Raw genomic sequence first — 18841 nt, 5'->3', positions numbered from 1 at the left:
ATTCTATTCTTGTCTCTTACCATATGGGGTTGTTAAACATTCGATAGGACTGATGCAGGAGAGAGGGAAGAGAGGACGGAGAGGCATTACATTCTTTTTTTTTTACCCTCAAGGTTTCCACTTGATTATTCTCCAGCATCGAATTGTGTTGAGTGGAGATTTGTTCAAAAAAAACCACTCTTAGGCCAGAGATTCAGGATAACCATGTGTACACAGGTACAGCACGAACTTGTGTCATTACTTTGGAAGGTGTTTATTACTCACATCCGTCACATTCATGTGGGATTTATACCTTTTTTTTTTTAATTTTTTGGGCACGGTTGTCCCATTTTAGATGTAACCACGTGAGATTGGTTGCAAATTTACTTTACAGTCATGATTTCCTTAAGTGTACATCCCATAGGACATCAACCGACTTTGGAATGCTTTACTGAGCTGTACTCTATTTTAACTTCTTCTCCCGTAGGTGTTTTAACCGACTGTCTGTCTGATTGAAAGACTTTACTCGGCTGATTTTACAAGTTTACCAGGCCTTAGTAATAATAAGTGGTGGACTGATTGTGGCTTCTTCCGTTGCACTGTTGTAAACCTTCTTACAGACTGTCTCCGTCTCTGTTTAAATGCACCGCACTTTAACATTTCAACAGATTCGCAGGACCACCACAGCATCTGTTCTCTTGCAGTAAAACCACAGATCACTTCCGGCTGATTCATAGTTGTTGTTACTTATAGAGAAAGAAAAAAAGTTTTTTCACAATCTTACCACCATTCGTGCTTAGCTGTCCCCCCCCGGAGCACAGCGACAGCTATGCCTTTTTAAAGATTTCTACTCTGGTATCAAGCTGCCATGTTGCTACATAAAAAGGAACTGTCAGGAGTGGTTTTGTTTGTAGGTGGAGAGTCACAAAGTCGATCCGCTGCCTGGCTTAACTGTCCATTGAATGCGGGGAAAGAAGCTGGGTATCTGCAAAGACGTTTTAGCCGTAAAAAATGACAAGTGCCTGTTTATTTTAAAGGTTTAATGAACTTCATTAATTCTAACGGCACAAATTATTTCCCAGTGCGCAGAGTAAAACATTGAATACAATTATTTTATGGAACATATCAACCAAGATTTATTGCATTATTGAGCTTGAATAAAAATGAATAGAAAAATATGTCCCGTTGAATCTTTTTCATTATAAAACATGATGCATTATATACCAGCGCATTAAAAAAATACTCTTTTCTTTTGCTATATGAGATTTAGTTCCTCTGCACTGGGTTTGGTGTTCAGTGGCTGTTCTGCCCCACAGAGATGGTTCCGACTTCTTTCCTTTCTTGTGCAATATCTCACCACCACCATGGCACGGCCTACTATAGTGCAGATGACAACAAGCTACGAAAAATCCGATCCACATACCCGACCTGCACGGTGGCTCAGAGTGGGCGTTTAGCCGCGCTGCAAAGGAGACGACACAAAGAAACTTGTTACCTGTGTCCACATACAACACATTCAATCCCTTCTGCCAATCCCATCAAGATCAAGTGTTTACTTCTGCGTAGACGTGAACAGTCAAATTTCCTGTTTTTCCACTGCAACCTTCCTCCACCCATGGGACCAGAGATTGGAGCCACTCTTCGCCCTCGCAGTAATACAGGCCTCTGTGTTCAGGATTTTGGGCTTTAATGACCATAAGGCGAAACTGTTTGGCAAAGCATGGCTAATCTTAGCTGAACAGCATTCCCGACTTGTTTCTAGGGGGAGTTCGATAAGCTGTGGAATATGGGACTTTGTTTATTCCCGTTCTCTTTCTGCCAAAACCACGTGACCTGGAACCTCGGATTCTTGCTGGATTGTTGGTGTGAATTGACTATGACACGGGGATTGTGAAAATCTGGGACGGCCATATTCAAAACACCTTTCTTCCTTTAAACAGGACCGTTTTTTTCCTGTGAAAAAGCACCACAGGCGTTTTTATTTCATCTTTGCCATTTAACAGCCGAACCAATCCGTTGTTATTTCAACTCCTAGTACACCTATTGCCAAAGGCAGAAACGGACAGAATCCATACTGAAAGCGGCTTGAAACACATATGACAGATGCATGTACAAATTAGAGATAGCAAAAATTGCAATAAAAACAGTCAACCTCACGCGAGAAACTAACTACGGCGGCACCATTGGGAGAAGTGGTTAGTCTGCTGAGGGCTGTTTGTGTCTTCGGTTGAAAGCACGAGCTGTGCAGAGAAACCTACATGTCATCCCATGATGATGACGGGTAACCAATTTGTGGCAAGTTTCAAGAGAAAACACAAATATTTTTTTTGGGGGGGGGGGGAAGAAATACATTTTCTTTTAGAGAGTTAAAGACAGGATTGATATCGTGTCATGTCTGACTGTAAACTGGGAGACCCAACTGCGAGCAGCTGGTTAGCCCGCTTAAACATATATTTCAACAAACACGGACAAGTGTTTAATGGGCGTCTTCATGGAAGACATTTGACTCGTCAAAGCAGGAGAAAGCCACATTGTTTGAGATAATAAACATTAACAATGGCTCCGTTCCATTAAGCATCCCAATAAGTGTGCCAAAACTGGGGCTACCTTCAACAAGTTGAGAGCCGTGCAAGAGTCCTCTTGTTTAACTTTCTTAGGTTAAGTTAGGAGGTGGAAAATATATCTCCGCAAATGTCAAACTATACCCCTGGCCGCCCCTAATTCATCACCACAATCTAAAAGATGTGATCATACCTGCAAGATTTACAGTCAGCGTGGTTGGGCCACCTCTTCGAAGCCCTTTGTGCCCATTGTACCATCAGATCCAGCTGGTCTTGTTCAACCCGGCACTTGAGGTCCCGCTATCCTTTCCATGTGCCCTCTGAATCCCCAAGTAGCAAACTGTTTCTGGGTGGGTCTGAGCGACGAAGCAGCCGCTGCAGCCTCTGAGCCCTCGTTCTCCCGGGTAACTCAGCAGACCCGTGTGATCGAGCCCCCAGCGATTGTGCAGAAGAACGGGCCCGGTGTAGAACCAATGACTTGTCGAAAAAAGGACGGACTGGTTGCACCTGAGATGATGTTACACGTGACCTCACCTCGTTTCCCCTCCGAGGTAGTCAGCCTCTGCGCTATTCTTTCTACTCTAAGGTCATTGGCTGGAGAAAAGAGTGGGCGAGAAAAGAAAAAAATAAAAGTCGATTGAGAAACGATAGTTCACTCTCCTGACAACTTTCAATTATTAAGTGTTTCTGATCTACGCATGATGAAATAAGCATATAAATCAAAGTTTCATGGGCAATATTAACACTCCAGAGGACTTTTTATGATTAACATTTCATTCACTTTCACTACCACAGACTGACCACCTGTCGACCACTCACCGAGGGACACGCCGTAGGTTACATTCATGAAACATGATGTCATCATAGCAATAGCAATCTTCTCTTTTTACAGTAGTTTAGGAGGCTCTCAGTTCTTTACTAAAAAGTCGGCTCTCAGCACTTTTCTCAATTGGTCTTAAGACGAAACTCTTAGCTCGGAATGTTTAGTGGCATTTAGGCGGACTCTCGCGTTTAAGATAAGGGCCTTTGTGAAACACGGTCCAGTAAACACCTTATGGAGCGAGTTCGAGTGAGAGTTTTCTCCTCTACAAACCAGCTAAATTGCCTTTTTCAGGGACTGTGTGGTTGTTGTTGATTAGAATTTAATGACAGTGCTGAAAACCGTGGCCAACATTTGGATTCCAACGTTGCTTACATGACATCCCATTTTCCCAACCTGAGCTAATTAAAATGAGCGAGAAAAGGGCAGACCACATATGGAAAGCTCTCATTTGAAATATGCAAACTGTTTGAACTTCTGCAGAAAAATAACGTTTTTCATGCACGGCCTCGTCGCTTATAATAAAGACAAGCTTGCTTAGACAAGGTGAGCAAATAGATTTTTTTTCTGGGGGGGGCTTTAAAATGTTAGATTCTACATGTTGATGACATTAATGCTTCATAAAATCTGGAGAGTTTTTAGGCCTAATTAAAGAAACACAAACATACCAGGTTCAATAAGCCATTACTTCTGTAGTTTCGGACACCTGTGAGAGCTGATACCATTCACCCACGAGGTCTTGTAGCCACTCCACCACCTCGCAAAATGTATGAGCCTTGCTCGGAGAATCTGAGTTTGTCGAATAGTCAGCTCAAACTGGGACCCTTCAGTGCGCTCAGCTGATTTCGCTGTCTGAGCTCTGCTCAACCTGGGGTCCGAATGTTATAAGGGATCCCGGTCCGAGGTATGATGGTCTTATTTTTCTGCCCTGCTGGAGCAGCCAGGTGACGGCAATGCGAGAAAGACGCAGGGGGTTTCTGACGGTAACAGACGCATTTTATTTCCACGTCGGTGTTGTCTCACTTGTCAGGGTGGTAGGGTGGAGGTCACGCGAGGCTACTCACTAGAGAAGGAGACAAAGCGAGGTCATATGTGGTGGGATTTCTCAGAACTTTCCAGACTAGTCCACACCCATGCAAACAGACAGCCACATCATGAAGGAAACGAAGGTTAAGAGTAAGAGAGTGCAGAATGAAGGGAACACCGTCAATTGATAACTCAAATTGCTTCAATTCCTGACAAAAATCAACAAAAACGCCCATGTTTTTTTGGTTGCCCAGTTAACAAGGATGCATTCCGCAAACCTTACGGGCTCAGTACCTGTAATCTTGTAGTTCTGAAACACCTGCGAGAAGCTGGTACCATTCACCACGAGGGAAGCTTGTATCCCACCCACCACCTGCCATATGTATGAACCTTTGTCTGAGACCTCAGCTCGCGAATTTAGTCAGTCAAAGCTGTGACCCTTAGCGCGCCTCATGCTGATTCGCTGTCTGAGGGCTTGCTCAAACCTGGGGTCCGGAATGTTATAAGGCATCCCGGTCCGAGTTATGATGGTTCTTATTTTCTGCCCCTCCTGGAGCCGCCAGGTGACGGCATAGCGTGGAAGACTGAGAGGTTTCTGTGATGACTGAGCACTTTTCTTTCTAGTCGGTGTTGGACACACTAGTCAAGGAGAGTGCGGTGGTCACCAGCGAGCTTGCTCACTAGGAGAAGGAGACAATATTCCGGTGTTGTAAGTGGTGAAGGAAGAATAAAATGCAGATTTTCATCTGAAGCTCCAGAACATGACCTGCAGCCTTGCAAATCTCAGCAGTACCTGGTTCTGCACACTCAAAGCCAGGTTGGTCTGGATGGAGGCAGTTCTTGTATACATTCTCCCGGAACCACAGGACACACTACACTGCCGTAGCTTCCCGACTCCCTTTGACTTGACCATTGATAAGAAGGATAGTGAAAACAACTTCCCTTGTTTTTGTTCTCGCACTCTCAGCTGGTATGTATTTCGTCTCGAACCAGCTGATGCCACCATCGGAGACAGCGTCAGATGGTTATCTGGGTTCGTACGAAGGAGTCGCGCTTGCAGGCTCCAAATCAGTGTTATCGGTACACGTGAGACCTTTGACCCGGCCACATCAACTCCACACTTTTCTCCTAGAGCAACTGCGCTCTTGCGACTACAAGAATACTTTCACGAAATTATTGAAAAGATTCAATTGCAAAACTAGAGAAGTTGGAGAGCAAAACAATCGTCATGGCAACCACAAGTGTTAAAAAAAAACAAAAAAAGGATGTGTGTACATGTGTGAAAAATTTGTCTGCACGTCAGTTCTCAATCATTTCCTTTTTTTTCCCAACTAACAAGAACAGTTTTCTTATGCATTAAATGTCACATATCTATGTGCTTTAAATCTAGGCATTTTCTATATCAATATATTTGTTTTTTAACATAAAACAATTTAACACTTCAGAAAAATAGTTTATCCTCATGCAAAGTCTTCAAGTCTATAGTTTGTGTTGTTTCACCGAACGCATGTTAACAGAAAACTTCACGTCTTAAAGCCCTAGAAGTGAACTTGACATATTTATCACACCCTTCAACACAAAAAATATTGAACTTAAAAAGAAAACCATCCTGAAGATGATGTTTATTTTCTCCTCGAGCTCAAAGTGCAAAACTTTTTCCAATTTTCCTCCTGGCGCATTGATTGTGTGGAAACTTCATGGTGACCTGCCAATCGGGCGTTTGAAATGTCTTGAATACAAACTTTGACCTGAGGTGGCGTGCAGTGCTGGAAACTGGAAAGGTTCACCCTCTGTGGATCATGAAATATACTCTGTACAAATTAGATTTACACCAAATATTGCTAAATCATATTATAATCCATGTACTAGATAACTGTACAGAAAAGCCGGTATCCAACACACCATTTGAAACTCATACTTTATTGTGTCCTCACTCAAAACAAAAAAAAAACTGTTTTTTTAGGACAGCCACTCAGTGACCTGGCACTCTCTCCGGTCAGCTGCTAGCTCGTCTTTGTTTTTCCTGTTGTCAAAACATCACTCATATGACATGACGGTGACATGTCCTGAGAAACGTGAAGGTGCGTGTGCCTTGCAGCATCAAAATGAAAAACTGTGGCTATATCGAGAGAGTTACTTTCACTTTGGATTCGCTGAAGGACGGGGACAGGTTCTTGGCCTGAATGTGCCATTTGTGGCACAAAGCTGGCTGAACAGAGAAACACACAAAACCAAAACATCAATCATAAACCTGAACATATTATTCTTTTAGGTCGTGTGTTGTGTGTGTGTGTGTTGTGTGTGTGTGCAGGTTTTGTGGGGCTCAGCTTTTCTATACCAGCCAGGGGGAAGAAAACCCTGATATATGATTTAATATATCTGATAAGAGCAAAGAGGAAACCTGGTTGTCAATATGTAAGTTTGTCGTGCATACTTTGAGCCACACAGGGACAGACGGTGACATTGTCTACCTGTAGGATCCACTGTCCACAGTGGCAGTCTGTGACTGGCTGTTGGTTTGGTCTTATCTGTTTTCCATTTCAGACACAGTACACTGGTAGGACTCCTGAATCACCAGCTTGACCTCATCAAACTCCAGGGTGAAGCTTTCGGCTGCCGGCGAGTTGCTCTTATTTTGCGACTCATGACCTCCTCCGCTTTCTCCCTTGACGCCCCCTGACTCAGGCTGATGACTCTGGTGAACGCGGCCGTTGCCGGTGGAGGATGCTTTGTGTTGCCCAGGTGACGGAGAGCAGTACCTTTGACCCCTTTGCACCGTACCAGGCGAGACGCAGCCTGTCACTTCGTGACACTCACGCTGCTTTGCATTGAGAGCGGAGAGGCCGCTTTCCTGTGACGAGACAAGATGGATGAAAACAGACAGATGGTGTGAGGATTAACAATAAAAAATATAAATTCATGCGTCATTGCAAATAATCTATCTCTTTTGCAATCAATATTAGCAGCCTCCTTAACGGAGATAAAAAACTTAAAGCCCGGGTTGTTTGTGTGTGTTGCAGACGGTTTGGGCTGACCTGTGGCCGAGATGCTGTTAGTTGGGGGGCTGGAGTCTTGGGCTGCGCTTGGGTAATTGCACCATCCTGGCCTCTACTCCAGAAGGCCATGCTCTGCAGAAATTACTGGTCCTTGGCCTCGGTTCCTGATAGGCTGCAATTTGAGATGGTAATCCTCTGGCCCTTTCGTGCTGCCCTGAGCTCTCCTTCTTTCGATCGATCGCTATAGCTGGGCCCACCGACAAAAATGCCTGTAGGGCCAATCTCAGCATCATTACTTTCCCTAAACCAGGCTACAGAGAAGAACTTTTCCTCCAGGTTCTGTGTGTCTACTGTGCAGGATAGCGGACCGCTCTGCCCCCTCCTGCAGGGTTGTCTTGCTGTGCTGAGATTCTCAACCAGCAGAGACGAGGTCTGCACACCTCTGCTTAGGGCAAAAATAAGCCCAGTGAGATAACCACCACACGCACATCTTGTCATGAAGCGACACTGACCAGTGAAGCGAAACGATGCATGTGTCAACTCATGATGATTCGTCTAACCTCTGGCTTTACCCGTCAGGGTAGGTTTCTGCTGCCTTCTTTCTTATGTACGATCGAGTACCAGGGCGGTCGGGATCTTGGATCCACTCCTTGAGCCTGCAGTAGATCCTGCCTTGGCTGACAGCTCCAGTTGGAGCCATCTTCAGTTTTGTACTTGGGCCTCTCCCACTTATATAAACCTTATGCGTCCGGCTTGGTACAAACGGCTCTTCGCATCCCTGGCCGGGGGCTTCACGCGTGAAATCTCTGTTCAGCGCAAGAAAATGATAGGCTGAGCCTCGGCCTCGCCGCTTTATGGAGGTACCAGGAAAGAGAACCGATGGGGTGCTGGACGGTGTTCTGGAGGCTTTGCATGTTAAGGTGAGAGCGTCACCCTCATTATAGCTCAGTGAGGTGGTGGCAGGTGATTGAAACACTCAGGGGGATTTGTCAATCACTAAGGCATCAAACCAGAAAAACGACACATTTAGTCACTTAGAATACAACAACCAGTTAGACTAAATGTCTTCACTTACTTCCCTTAATTCAATTACCATTCACAGTTGTCTGACAACACTGTAGATTCCCTTATAATCCTTCTTCTATTGTTAACTGCAGTTACAGTCATTATTCCCCCTCATCGCCTTTCAGCAGCCTTTTCTATCTTAAAGACGACCGATTGGCGACACGTGTGTCAAAGTGACTCTTTGCTCCTCACACGGTTTGAAAACCTCGACTAGCTAAAGTTCTTGTTTATGTGTTCTGATGCGTTGATTCTAATGACGTTCCGGGCTTCTTGAGACGGAATTCAAATTCTTTTTCACCATCGGCGTCTTGAAGCCGCTCACATTTGCGGTGATGGGCGCAGAGAGTCCACCACACGATAAGAGGCCCAGCCTGTACTTCAGTTTGCACTCTGGCTTTCTGCTGAGGGACGCACAGACAAGACACGGATGTTGAAGTCGTTGTTTTCGAAGCGGTGCAAGACTGCAGGGTCTAACATTTGCTTCAGTATATAAAGCAAAACTCTATTGCCTTTACTATGCACATTGCAATCAACCACAAAAACATATGAATATATAGGCCAGGGGCCTGTGAAATAGTGGGAAAGGGTGATGTACTGTTGCCGTATTTAATCTTCGCATTTTTTGTTTGCAATATATCAAACTTATAACTGCAAGAAGGAGAGATTAAATTGATAATTATCCATATATAAATCATTTCATTTAAGGTTTTACTGAATGCAAACAAAGTTACCAAGAGCCTTAGAGCACATTTTAAAAGAATCAGATAAAAATTCAGACGTATTGTAGTTATTATTAATATCTCTGTTATAATTAAGCAGTTATATTCACGATGGACATAATGACAGATGAATGAAAAATGAATGTTCCTCTTCTGTTCTTTTTTATTTTTTAACAAGGTATATATACTGTATATATTTACCCAAATTTAACCGCTAATACCACATTTTCTTCTCAGCATGATCACTCAGGGCAGAATCAATTCCAACTGCTGGAATGAAATGTAGCCCACCCACTTACCACATTGCAGAAATAGGCCCAGACAGCGGAGCAAATTGGCCCTCCTCAAGGATTGCAGGGAGCAGCTCATCCTGAAACCCGCTTCAGAAGTGACACGTGTGCGTACCGGTTGTGGACCAAGTCCTCAGTCAGCCTCACTGTTGGGGCTCTCTGTGCTCTTACCGTGCTATTGAAGTGGCTAATGTTCCTTGTAGGTACACCCAGAGGAAGTCGACATATTTCCTGCATACTCCACACACACACCCACACACACCACACACACACACACACACCACCGCCAGCACCAACTGTACTAGATCTGCTCTAACTGTTTTTTACTATATGTAACTGTGTAAAAAGTGGTTGTGTTGGACTTCTGGGAGGAATAAATAACATGACCCTGCACCATGGTTTTTGTTTTGACCTTAATAACTACATCTTGATATGATTTTAGGTTATAAACCGTGGTCGGGCAAAATCTTTTTCCTCGTTTAGTTCTCATTATGCCATCATGTTTGTGCGCTCCATTTTGACTCGAACCATAGCTTCCTGACATAATCTGAGTTGATACCTCCATCAGCGTCTTTCTGTGCTGTCTCTGCTGCAGGGTCAATCTTCTCGTCTTCGTCCTCTATCGAGTCTAACACCAGCGCCTATCGAAGCACGACCATTCATACGATCCTAGTTTGTCCCGAACTTACGATGAAGCACCCTCGGCGAGATTGTTTACAGACTAGGCCGACGAGGACGATAGCAACCCCACCGAGCTTTTTTACGCCTAATCAGTACGACAGTCGAGAGATAATTTACTTTTAATTACAGACTAAAACATGTGTGGTTTTTATTTATTTATTTATTTTTCCAGGAACTCCCTTGTAATTTACAATTTTCCATAATCCAAAAAAAAAAAAAAAAAAAAAAAAAAATCAAACTTGAGATAAAGGGGTCTCTGGTGAATCGCGTTGCTAGGTAAACAGCTTGGCCTAAGTTTGACTATTTTCGGCAAACCGTGAGACAGGAAATAAGTTTGTGCTCCTTTAGAGTCTGATGGAGAGTGCTGTGAAACAAAAACCGGATGGTGCAACATAACAGTGCCACTCGGTGGACATGATGAAAGCATGCAGTCTTTCAGATGTCCATGTCAGACTTGAGCTTATGGCTCTGGACTGAGTAAATAATGCATCTGTTCATAAGGGGTAAGCTGCAAGGAGAAGATCTCTATAGGAGAAAGGTGGGTCAAATAGAAAACTGTCTTCTGTTTTATCATCATTTATCTTCTAAGAAAAACTATAAGTACAGCTCTGTAATAATTGATACTGATGAATAGTGCATATTTCCATACCGCCTACCTTTATGATTGGTCCGCTAATACAGGCCTGACACCAGACACAACAACCTCTCAACCTACAGGCAATTTAGAGTCACCATTAACCTGCATGACTGTAGGGAGAAAGCCCGAGCATAACCCAGGACCCAGGAAAGGCTAACATGCAAACTCTGAACATAAACCTTATTCTGTGAAACTAGCCCTGCCCCACCTGGCATATAGTTATATAATAAAATATATGATAATATAGTTTTTACATAGTATGCAGTATATGTAATAAAAACACAATTAACCAAAATAATAATTCAATTTATTATTATTTTCTTTATATAGTGCCAATTCATAACAAAAGTTATCTCATAACACTTAGAACAGGTGTAGACCGTAAAGACTCAACAATTACTTATTACTTACCCTTATATTATTATAACAATAACACAATTTTTAATATATAATATATATATAATATATATATATATATATATAATAAATATAGATAGAATAAGATAGATAGATAGATAGATAGATAGATAGATAGATAGATGATAGATAGATAGATAGATAGATAGATAGGATTTAAAAAAATAATAAAATAAGACTCACGTAGATCATAACTACGACATTAGAGGTTAAGTTAACCTCAGTTTTGTATTTGGAAAGGACAAAAGTTCCTGCTGGCTGTGGGATCAGCTCTCCTGGTCATCAGTGGTCAGTTATCCCACTTATCCCACCAGTGTCACAATTAAACAACTTCTGCTCCTGAAGAGCCAGGTTTGGAAACTACACTGTCTGAGTCAGGTATGAAGCTGCAGCATCAGAAGAACTTGCTAAGAAAGAGGTCCCATGGTGTGACCCCTCAGACTCTGAGAGGACACATGAAATAGATGATGGACTGAACATTGAAGCGTGCACTGTTAAATCTCTGTTTCTGTTTTGTATTGATGATGGATAACGATGGATATTCTGTGGTCCATTTTCATACAGTCCTTGGCTCTCATGGGAAAAGGATGTCAGCTTGTTATTTACATCACTCATTGCTCTACAATGGAGTGTTTTAACTATAAAGGTCACATCATATCAGATATTTCTTATCATGGATCTCTTTCTTTCTTAATGGTGAGTTACATTATGTTTTGTATTTCAATCTGTTTCAGGGTCAGAGCAGACGACAGCTCAGGCTGAGGAAAATAGCACTCCTACTGACGAAGCAGCAGCAAATCCACCCCCTGATATGACAACAGGTAAAGATGCTGAATGTTAGAGCTTCTGATGTGGGATGATTTATGTACCTGATTAAAGCTGTAGGCAGATTAACTACACAATATTTATCTATTGATTATTTTCTCTACTGTTAAATATTAATATTAAACATTAATTAATTAGTAAAATAAATGTTGTTGACAGGTTTTCTGTCTGTCCTACCAACTGATTCATTAATCCATTGTTTCAGTAGTAATTGTTATAAACATTACATCACCCTTTGACTCACATTTTCTAAGACTGTCTGTGTGGTTTAATCTCTTAAAGCGTTTTTTCTTTTTATTTAATTTCTATTTTTCTGTGTTTCAGTTGGGAAAACGAACAAAGGCGAGGCTCCCCCTGTCCCTCCATGTAGTGAATCGTCTCCAGAACCAGCAAAGAAAGAGGACCCACAGAGTGACCCCTCAGCCTCTGAGAAGGCAAATGAACCAGACCAAGCTGATGAGTCGGCTGATTTAGAGGAGGAGAAAGTGTCTGAATCCTCCTCCACTGCTCCTGAAGAGCCAGGTTTGGAAACTACACTGTCTGAGTCAGGGAAGTAGAAAAATAAACTGACCAGAAGGAATAAGACTGAGATTTAATTAAAGTCCCCTTATTTGGCATTTATAAACAGTATAAATTATTTCTAACAAACTCTAATGTAGTTGTATGAAGCTGCAGCATCAGAAGAACTTGCTAAGAAAGAGGTCCCATGGTGTGACCCCTCAGACTCTGAGAGGACAAATGAAACAGATGATGGACTGAACATTGAAGCGTCCACTGTTAAATCTCTGTTTCTATTTTGTGTTGATGATGGATAACGATGGATATTCTGTGGTCCATTTTGATACAGTCCTTGGCTCTGATGTATTTTGGGGATCAGACAGTAATGTCCTCTAACCTTGGGTACCATAGAAATGATCAGAATGGCACCTTCTTTCCTCAAAACAGAAATAAATCTGTTCTGTGCCTCAAGGAGAGAAGTCATTGACTCTCTTAACCTGAGATTAAATGCTCCCCCTACAATGACCTCAAGACATACTGTATGCTTGACCCAGTGTAACCCACATATGTGGCATGCTAGAATAGGAAATTCCCTCACAATGTACAGCTGCGTAAAGTGCCTGAAGCAGTTGGAACAAAAGTCTAACAGTTCTTTTTTCTGTATTTCAGGTTTAGAAAACAACAAAGACGAGCATGAGAAAACTGGAACTCCTCCAACATCTCCATGTAATCAATCATCTTGTCTCCTGGATGCAGTTTATAACAAACTATAATGTAGTTTTATGCAGTTACAGTATAAGGAGGATTTAAGTGTTTATTAGGAGAGTGTTTATTCCTCTAAGCGTTTTTTCTTTTTATTTAATTTATTTTTTCTGTGTTTCAGGTGGGAAAATGAACAAAGGCGAGGATCCTCTTGTCCCTTCATGTAGTGAATCTCCAGAACCAGCAAAGAAAGAGGACCCAGAGAGTGACCCCTCAGCCTCTGAGAAGGCAAATGAACCAAGCAAGTTATGAAAAAGGAACAGTTTTAATCCACTCAGGCGATTGAATCAGTTTCTAAACTCTGCAAAACACATCTGGTGACAATGAACAGTCAAACACACAGAACAAATATAAATGCTTCATCCTTTCACCTACGCTTCAATATCGGGTTATGATGTTATAAGCTACTATTATGGGTGTGTAAATAGAAATAATACGTTTAAATAATAATTATTACAGGTATTGTATGGTTCATATTATGACAGCAGTATTATGACTAGACCAATATAACAGAGATGTAACAGTGGGCCTTCAATGTTCAGTCCATCATCTATTTCATTTGTCCTCTCAGAGTCTGCGGGTAACACACATGGGACCGATCTTTCTTACAAGTCTCTTATTGCTTGGCTAGCTCATACAAACTACATTAGATGTTTGTTATAATAATTTGATAACGGTTCTATAAATGCCAAAATAAGGGGACTTTTCATTAAATCTCGTTTTTCCTTCTTGTCAGTTTATTTTCTCTACTCCCTGGACTCCAGACAGGTGTGAGTTTCCAAACTGGGCTCTTCAGGCAAGCGGAGGAGGATTCAGACACTTTGTACCTCCTTCTAATCAGCCGACTCATCGCCGCTGGGTCTGGTTCGTTTTGCACTTCTCAGAGGTGATGGGGTCACTCTGGTGGTCTCTTTCTTTGTTTGGGGGACGATTCACTACAGTAGGGGACAGGATTGGAATCCTCTGCCTTCGTTCTTCCCACCTGAAACAACAAAAAAATAGAAATTAAATAAAAAGAAAAAAAACGCTTTTAAGAGATTTAAACGCAACACATACAGTCTTAGAAAATGTGAGTCAAAGGAGTGGGATGTAATGTTTATAACAACTACTTAACCTTACTGAACAGTTTGATAGACAAAAAACCCTGCAAAACTTTAATAATTGTATATTCGAGAAGAAAATAATCAAAGATAAATATGGTGTAGGAACGGCTACAAGCTTTAATCAGGTCCATAAATCATCCCCCATCAGAAGCTCTAACAGTCAGCATCTTTACCTGTTGTCATATCAGGGGGGTGGATGTGCTGCTGCTTCGTCAGTAGAGGAGTGCTATTTTTTCCTAGCCTGAGCTGTCCGTCTGCTCTGACCCTGAACACAGATGAAATACAAAACATAATGTATATCACCATTAAGAAGAAAGAGATCCATGATAGAAGCAAATATCTGATATGAGGTGCCTTTAGTTAAAAACACTCCTGTAGCATGAGTGATGATAAATACACAGCTGAATCCTTTTCCCATGAGAGCCAAGACCTGGTATAAAATGGACCACAGAATAACCATCGTTATCCATCATCAATACAAAATAGAAACAGAGATTTAACAGTGGACGCTTCAATGTTCAGTCCATCATCTGTTCATTGTCCTCTCAGAGTCGAGGGGGTCACCCATGGGACCTCTTTCTTAGCAAGTTTTCTTTCTGATGCGAGCTCATACCTGACTCAGCAGTGTAGTGCCAAACCTGGCTCTTCAGGAGCAGCGGAGGATTCCTAATGAGACGTTTTCTCCTCCTCCTCTGAGTCGGGCATCCAACAGCTGGATCCTCTTTCTTTGCGGGTTCTGAGACAATGCACTAGTGGACTGACAGAGGAGCCTTGCCTTTGTTCAGTTCTTCCATTTGAAAGAAAATTAAATAAAAAGAAAACCATTTAAGAGATTAAACCACACAGAGTCCTTAAAAATGTGAGTCGAGCGATGTAATGTTTATAACAATTACTACTTAGAAACAATACATGGATTAATGAATCAGTTGATAGGACAGATTATTTTTTTATTATTTACTATTACATTTAAGTTTAATATTATTATTTTAAGTAATATTAATATATTTTTATAAACAAAATGGACAGAGGTTGTTCTCAAACAAAACAAGTCTTTGAAGATGTCAACCTAGTTAATTCACTATATTTTAACATATGATGAAAAAATTCATCAAAGAGAAGATATCAACAGATAATCAATCACTATAGGTGATCATGAAAAGAAGCACAGGTTTAGAGCCGTTAGCTGACAACTCATTTTCTTAATGAACAATAATGTACCTTACCTTTTTTTCCACCCCAAACTCTTTATCTTTCTTAAACTAACTGGAAAGAGTGACATGAAAACCAGCAAGAGTCATTTAGGTTCTGCGATGCTGTATAAGTAACATCATCCTCAGAAAAAAAAGGTAGGACTAATAATAATGCTTTCACAAACTCACGTGGCTGATATCATCACATTTTGGCTATTCTCCACCAGACACGTACATCTAAACCTAAACGGTTAATTGATGAATAATAAAATGAGTAAAGACAGAGAGACAGACGTAAACACTTGCAGCAGCCATTACTGTGTGAGTGGTTGATTGCTGGGCTGTGTAGAAGATGCTCTTTTCTTCTTAACTGAGCAGTCGTGTTATGATGTCTGAAACTCTGAAACAGATTGAAATACAAAAATTATGTAACTCTGAGTGATGTAAATAACAATGGTTCATGGTTTCAGCCCATCATCCATACTGCAGTTTAATTTGGTGAAGACTAAGTTATGAACAAAGGAACAAGGTATAGCAGTTCGCTTCTTTGAAAACCGAGGGGAGGGCAATATGTTGGAAGAATGAAATAATGAATCGATGACAAAACAAAAAACACACAATTGTTTAGTTGGAGCCCTACATGTCAGACTGGCTCAGTAAAGGAATAAGATACATTAGCTTTTTTTTGACTCCTCTCTCCCTTTACTGCAAAACATGCTGGAGGGCAGAAAAAAGAAAAGACACTACACATTTTAGTTTCATTACATTGTGAAGATTGGAGTCACGTAATGGGTAAAAAGGTTAAGGTTGTTATTTTTTTTCAAAACTGTACCTTTACGTTTCCTGTAGCTATATGCTATACCCACAACCAACACCACGACAAATGGATGAAAAAGAGGACGGCTAGCCGACAGCCAATATGCTAACAGATGAACTTTCGTCTGCACAGAAACACAAAAATCAAAACTCAGACAACTTCTCTATTTAACATTAATTCATTTTAAAGGAGTGTATTGGATGCTATGAATTCATTTATTTACAAGCAGAAAAGAGACAGGTATATTTTTTAATATTAATCCTACGTAAGGTGTGGTGGTCATGGACATACAGTACAGTCATTTGGCCTTGGAAATCTTACCGAGGTAGCAATCCTTTGCAGTAAAATGTAGTTGTTTCCCACTACTCTTGGGGTTGCTCACACTTACAAAGTATTCATGGGCCATCATGGTTTCCATGGCCCCAGAGATATTGTTAACTGGGTTAGCCAGGCTGCCCTTCCATGTGTCCCCACTCAAATTCAGTAAGGATTGATTCTGATGTGTTTGTAATTGCAGAGCATTCCAGCGTTCCAGATTTGTTAGAGTGCTGTCATCGATTCATCTACATTCAGGAATTGGTGGCTTTGGGAAACCGTGTCCTATTAAGACGTGAACAAGGAAGAACAAATAGAATACAAATGTAATACTGTATTACTGTCCGACAGTCAAAGGTTTGGACATACCTTCTCATTTTATGGCTTATATTTATATTTTATTTTATATCAAAGAAGAAAATAAATGATATATAGAAGCAAAAGTGTGTATTTGTGTAAATATGTGTATTTGAGTTCTTCAAGTAGCCAACTTCTAATGCACGCACTGCTGCATTTTAGATTGATGTCCTCAAGGTTCATGTACAATGGTAGGAAGTAATAAACAGAAAGGCCATGGAATGAGAAGGTGTGTTCACACTTGTTCGACTTTTTAATATTTTACAGCAAGGTCCTTCTCTGTCCTCCACCCTGCCTGAGCTGATTTACACGCATCTAACACCTGCTTCCCATTCTGTTGTGCTATGAAATAAATAGTGTACTGACCTTAATAATACCAACCTTACATTTATGACACAACATTTCAACATGACACAGGGTATAAAATCACACAAGTGCTGTTATTGTTGTTACAGTATGGCTAGCTGCACTTAAAACTTACGGGAAAGAATACTGACCTAAACAAAGGAAAACATGACCTTTTGGATATGAGACATAGACGATTAAAGGTCACCATCCTAGACTTTTACGCAAAATAAGAAGAGTTGCAGTTACACTAGTATGTAAAAAGAAAAAAAAAAAGAACTTAAAGGCCTGTTGTCACCACAGTCCAACAAAGGGCTTTATTATAAAGCCAAGATTCAAAGCAACTATCTGATGAATTTATCCACGGACTAAAGATAAGAGAAAGACACATGCTGACTTTGTAACTCTTGTCACCTCACTACCTGGCTGGGTGGCAGACAAGCCAGGCATAAATGGTTTCACAGACAGTGATTAGAGGTCAATGTGTGAATGCTCTGCGAGGGCTTGTAACACTGACAAGGCTAAATCTCACTACGGAGGTCAAATTGTTAACTGTGTCTTGTATAATAGAGAACATTCATAGTAGCTTATAGCTTGAAACACAGACAAACCTTAAACACACAAGCAATATGGGTACATTAGGCTACACATTACAGTTTACTTCACTTACAGTGTCATGTGAGGAACTATATACACTCATATAAAGTAAAGTGAAACAGAAAAGTGCAAAAATGTTACTATGCTATGAGCTGGATGCTGGGTTTTACAGTGAGTCCAGAAAGAAGAGAGAGAATAGAGGCCTGCTCTTTTTCTCTTGCCACAGTATTGGAGATCACAGTTTTACTCAGCTGGATAAAACTTTTGCAGTGCATGTATTCCACAAGCAATTGTCCTGCATTATACATCAGAAAAAGGTTTCTGTCGTGCATATCTAGAGAAACATATACTGAGGACAATATGTCTGTGAAGCCACTATATGCAAATACATCATCACCCAGAACCCACTTCCATCCACCACATCACTCTGTCCTGCACACAGCTCCACTTGCTCCGGTCACAATCCATCCCTCAAGACTACAAAATCCTTCTGCTCACATTTCAAAGCCGTCCATAACCTTCGCACCCAACCGTATCTCTCGCTCTCAGAGCTTTCAAGCGCTCTGCTCCCCAGTCTGCGAAGAATTTACCCCCCGTCATAAGGAACATCACTCACTGCTCACAATTTAAGTCTGCACAAACCCCCTGTTTTAAATAGCTTAGTTCCCATCTGGATCATGTGCATTGGTCCTGTTTAACCTGTTTTTATGTTGGATTTCGTAATTCGTTTAACTTTATGGTTTCTTTTTTGTTTGTTTCTGTTATTTGCTGCGCACTTCTCATTATGTAAGGTGTCTTGGGTGACAGAAAGGCGCTATGACATAAAAAGGGATAATTATAT

The 18841-nt window shown here is 41.3% G+C and overlaps 1 protein-coding gene across 1 annotated transcript in view; it reads left to right on the top strand.

Moving 5' to 3' along the window:
• The first annotated feature begins 11530 nt into the window (after nucleotides 1–11530).
• LOC113748153 (cell surface glycoprotein 1-like) overlaps nucleotides 11531–18841 on the top strand; it is a 13405-nt gene continuing 6094 nt past the window's right edge. The window contains exons 1-4 of the mRNA XM_027291071.1: nucleotides 11531–11569; nucleotides 11926–12012; nucleotides 12341–12538; nucleotides 13184–13240. Of these exons, the coding sequence (XP_027146872.1) occupies nucleotides 12003–12012; nucleotides 12341–12538; nucleotides 13184–13240 (265 nt within the window). The 5' untranslated portion in view covers nucleotides 11531–11569; nucleotides 11926–12002. The remainder of the gene's footprint in view (nucleotides 11570–11925; nucleotides 12013–12340; nucleotides 12539–13183; nucleotides 13241–18841) is intronic.

Source organism: Larimichthys crocea, chromosome XVIII, assembly GCF_000972845.2.
Source record: "Larimichthys crocea isolate SSNF chromosome XVIII, L_crocea_2.0, whole genome shotgun sequence".
Taxonomy (NCBI): Eukaryota; Metazoa; Chordata; class Actinopteri; family Sciaenidae; genus Larimichthys; species Larimichthys crocea.
Note: the sequence above shows the minus strand (reverse complement) of the source record. Positions and strands in the feature narration are given on the sequence as shown.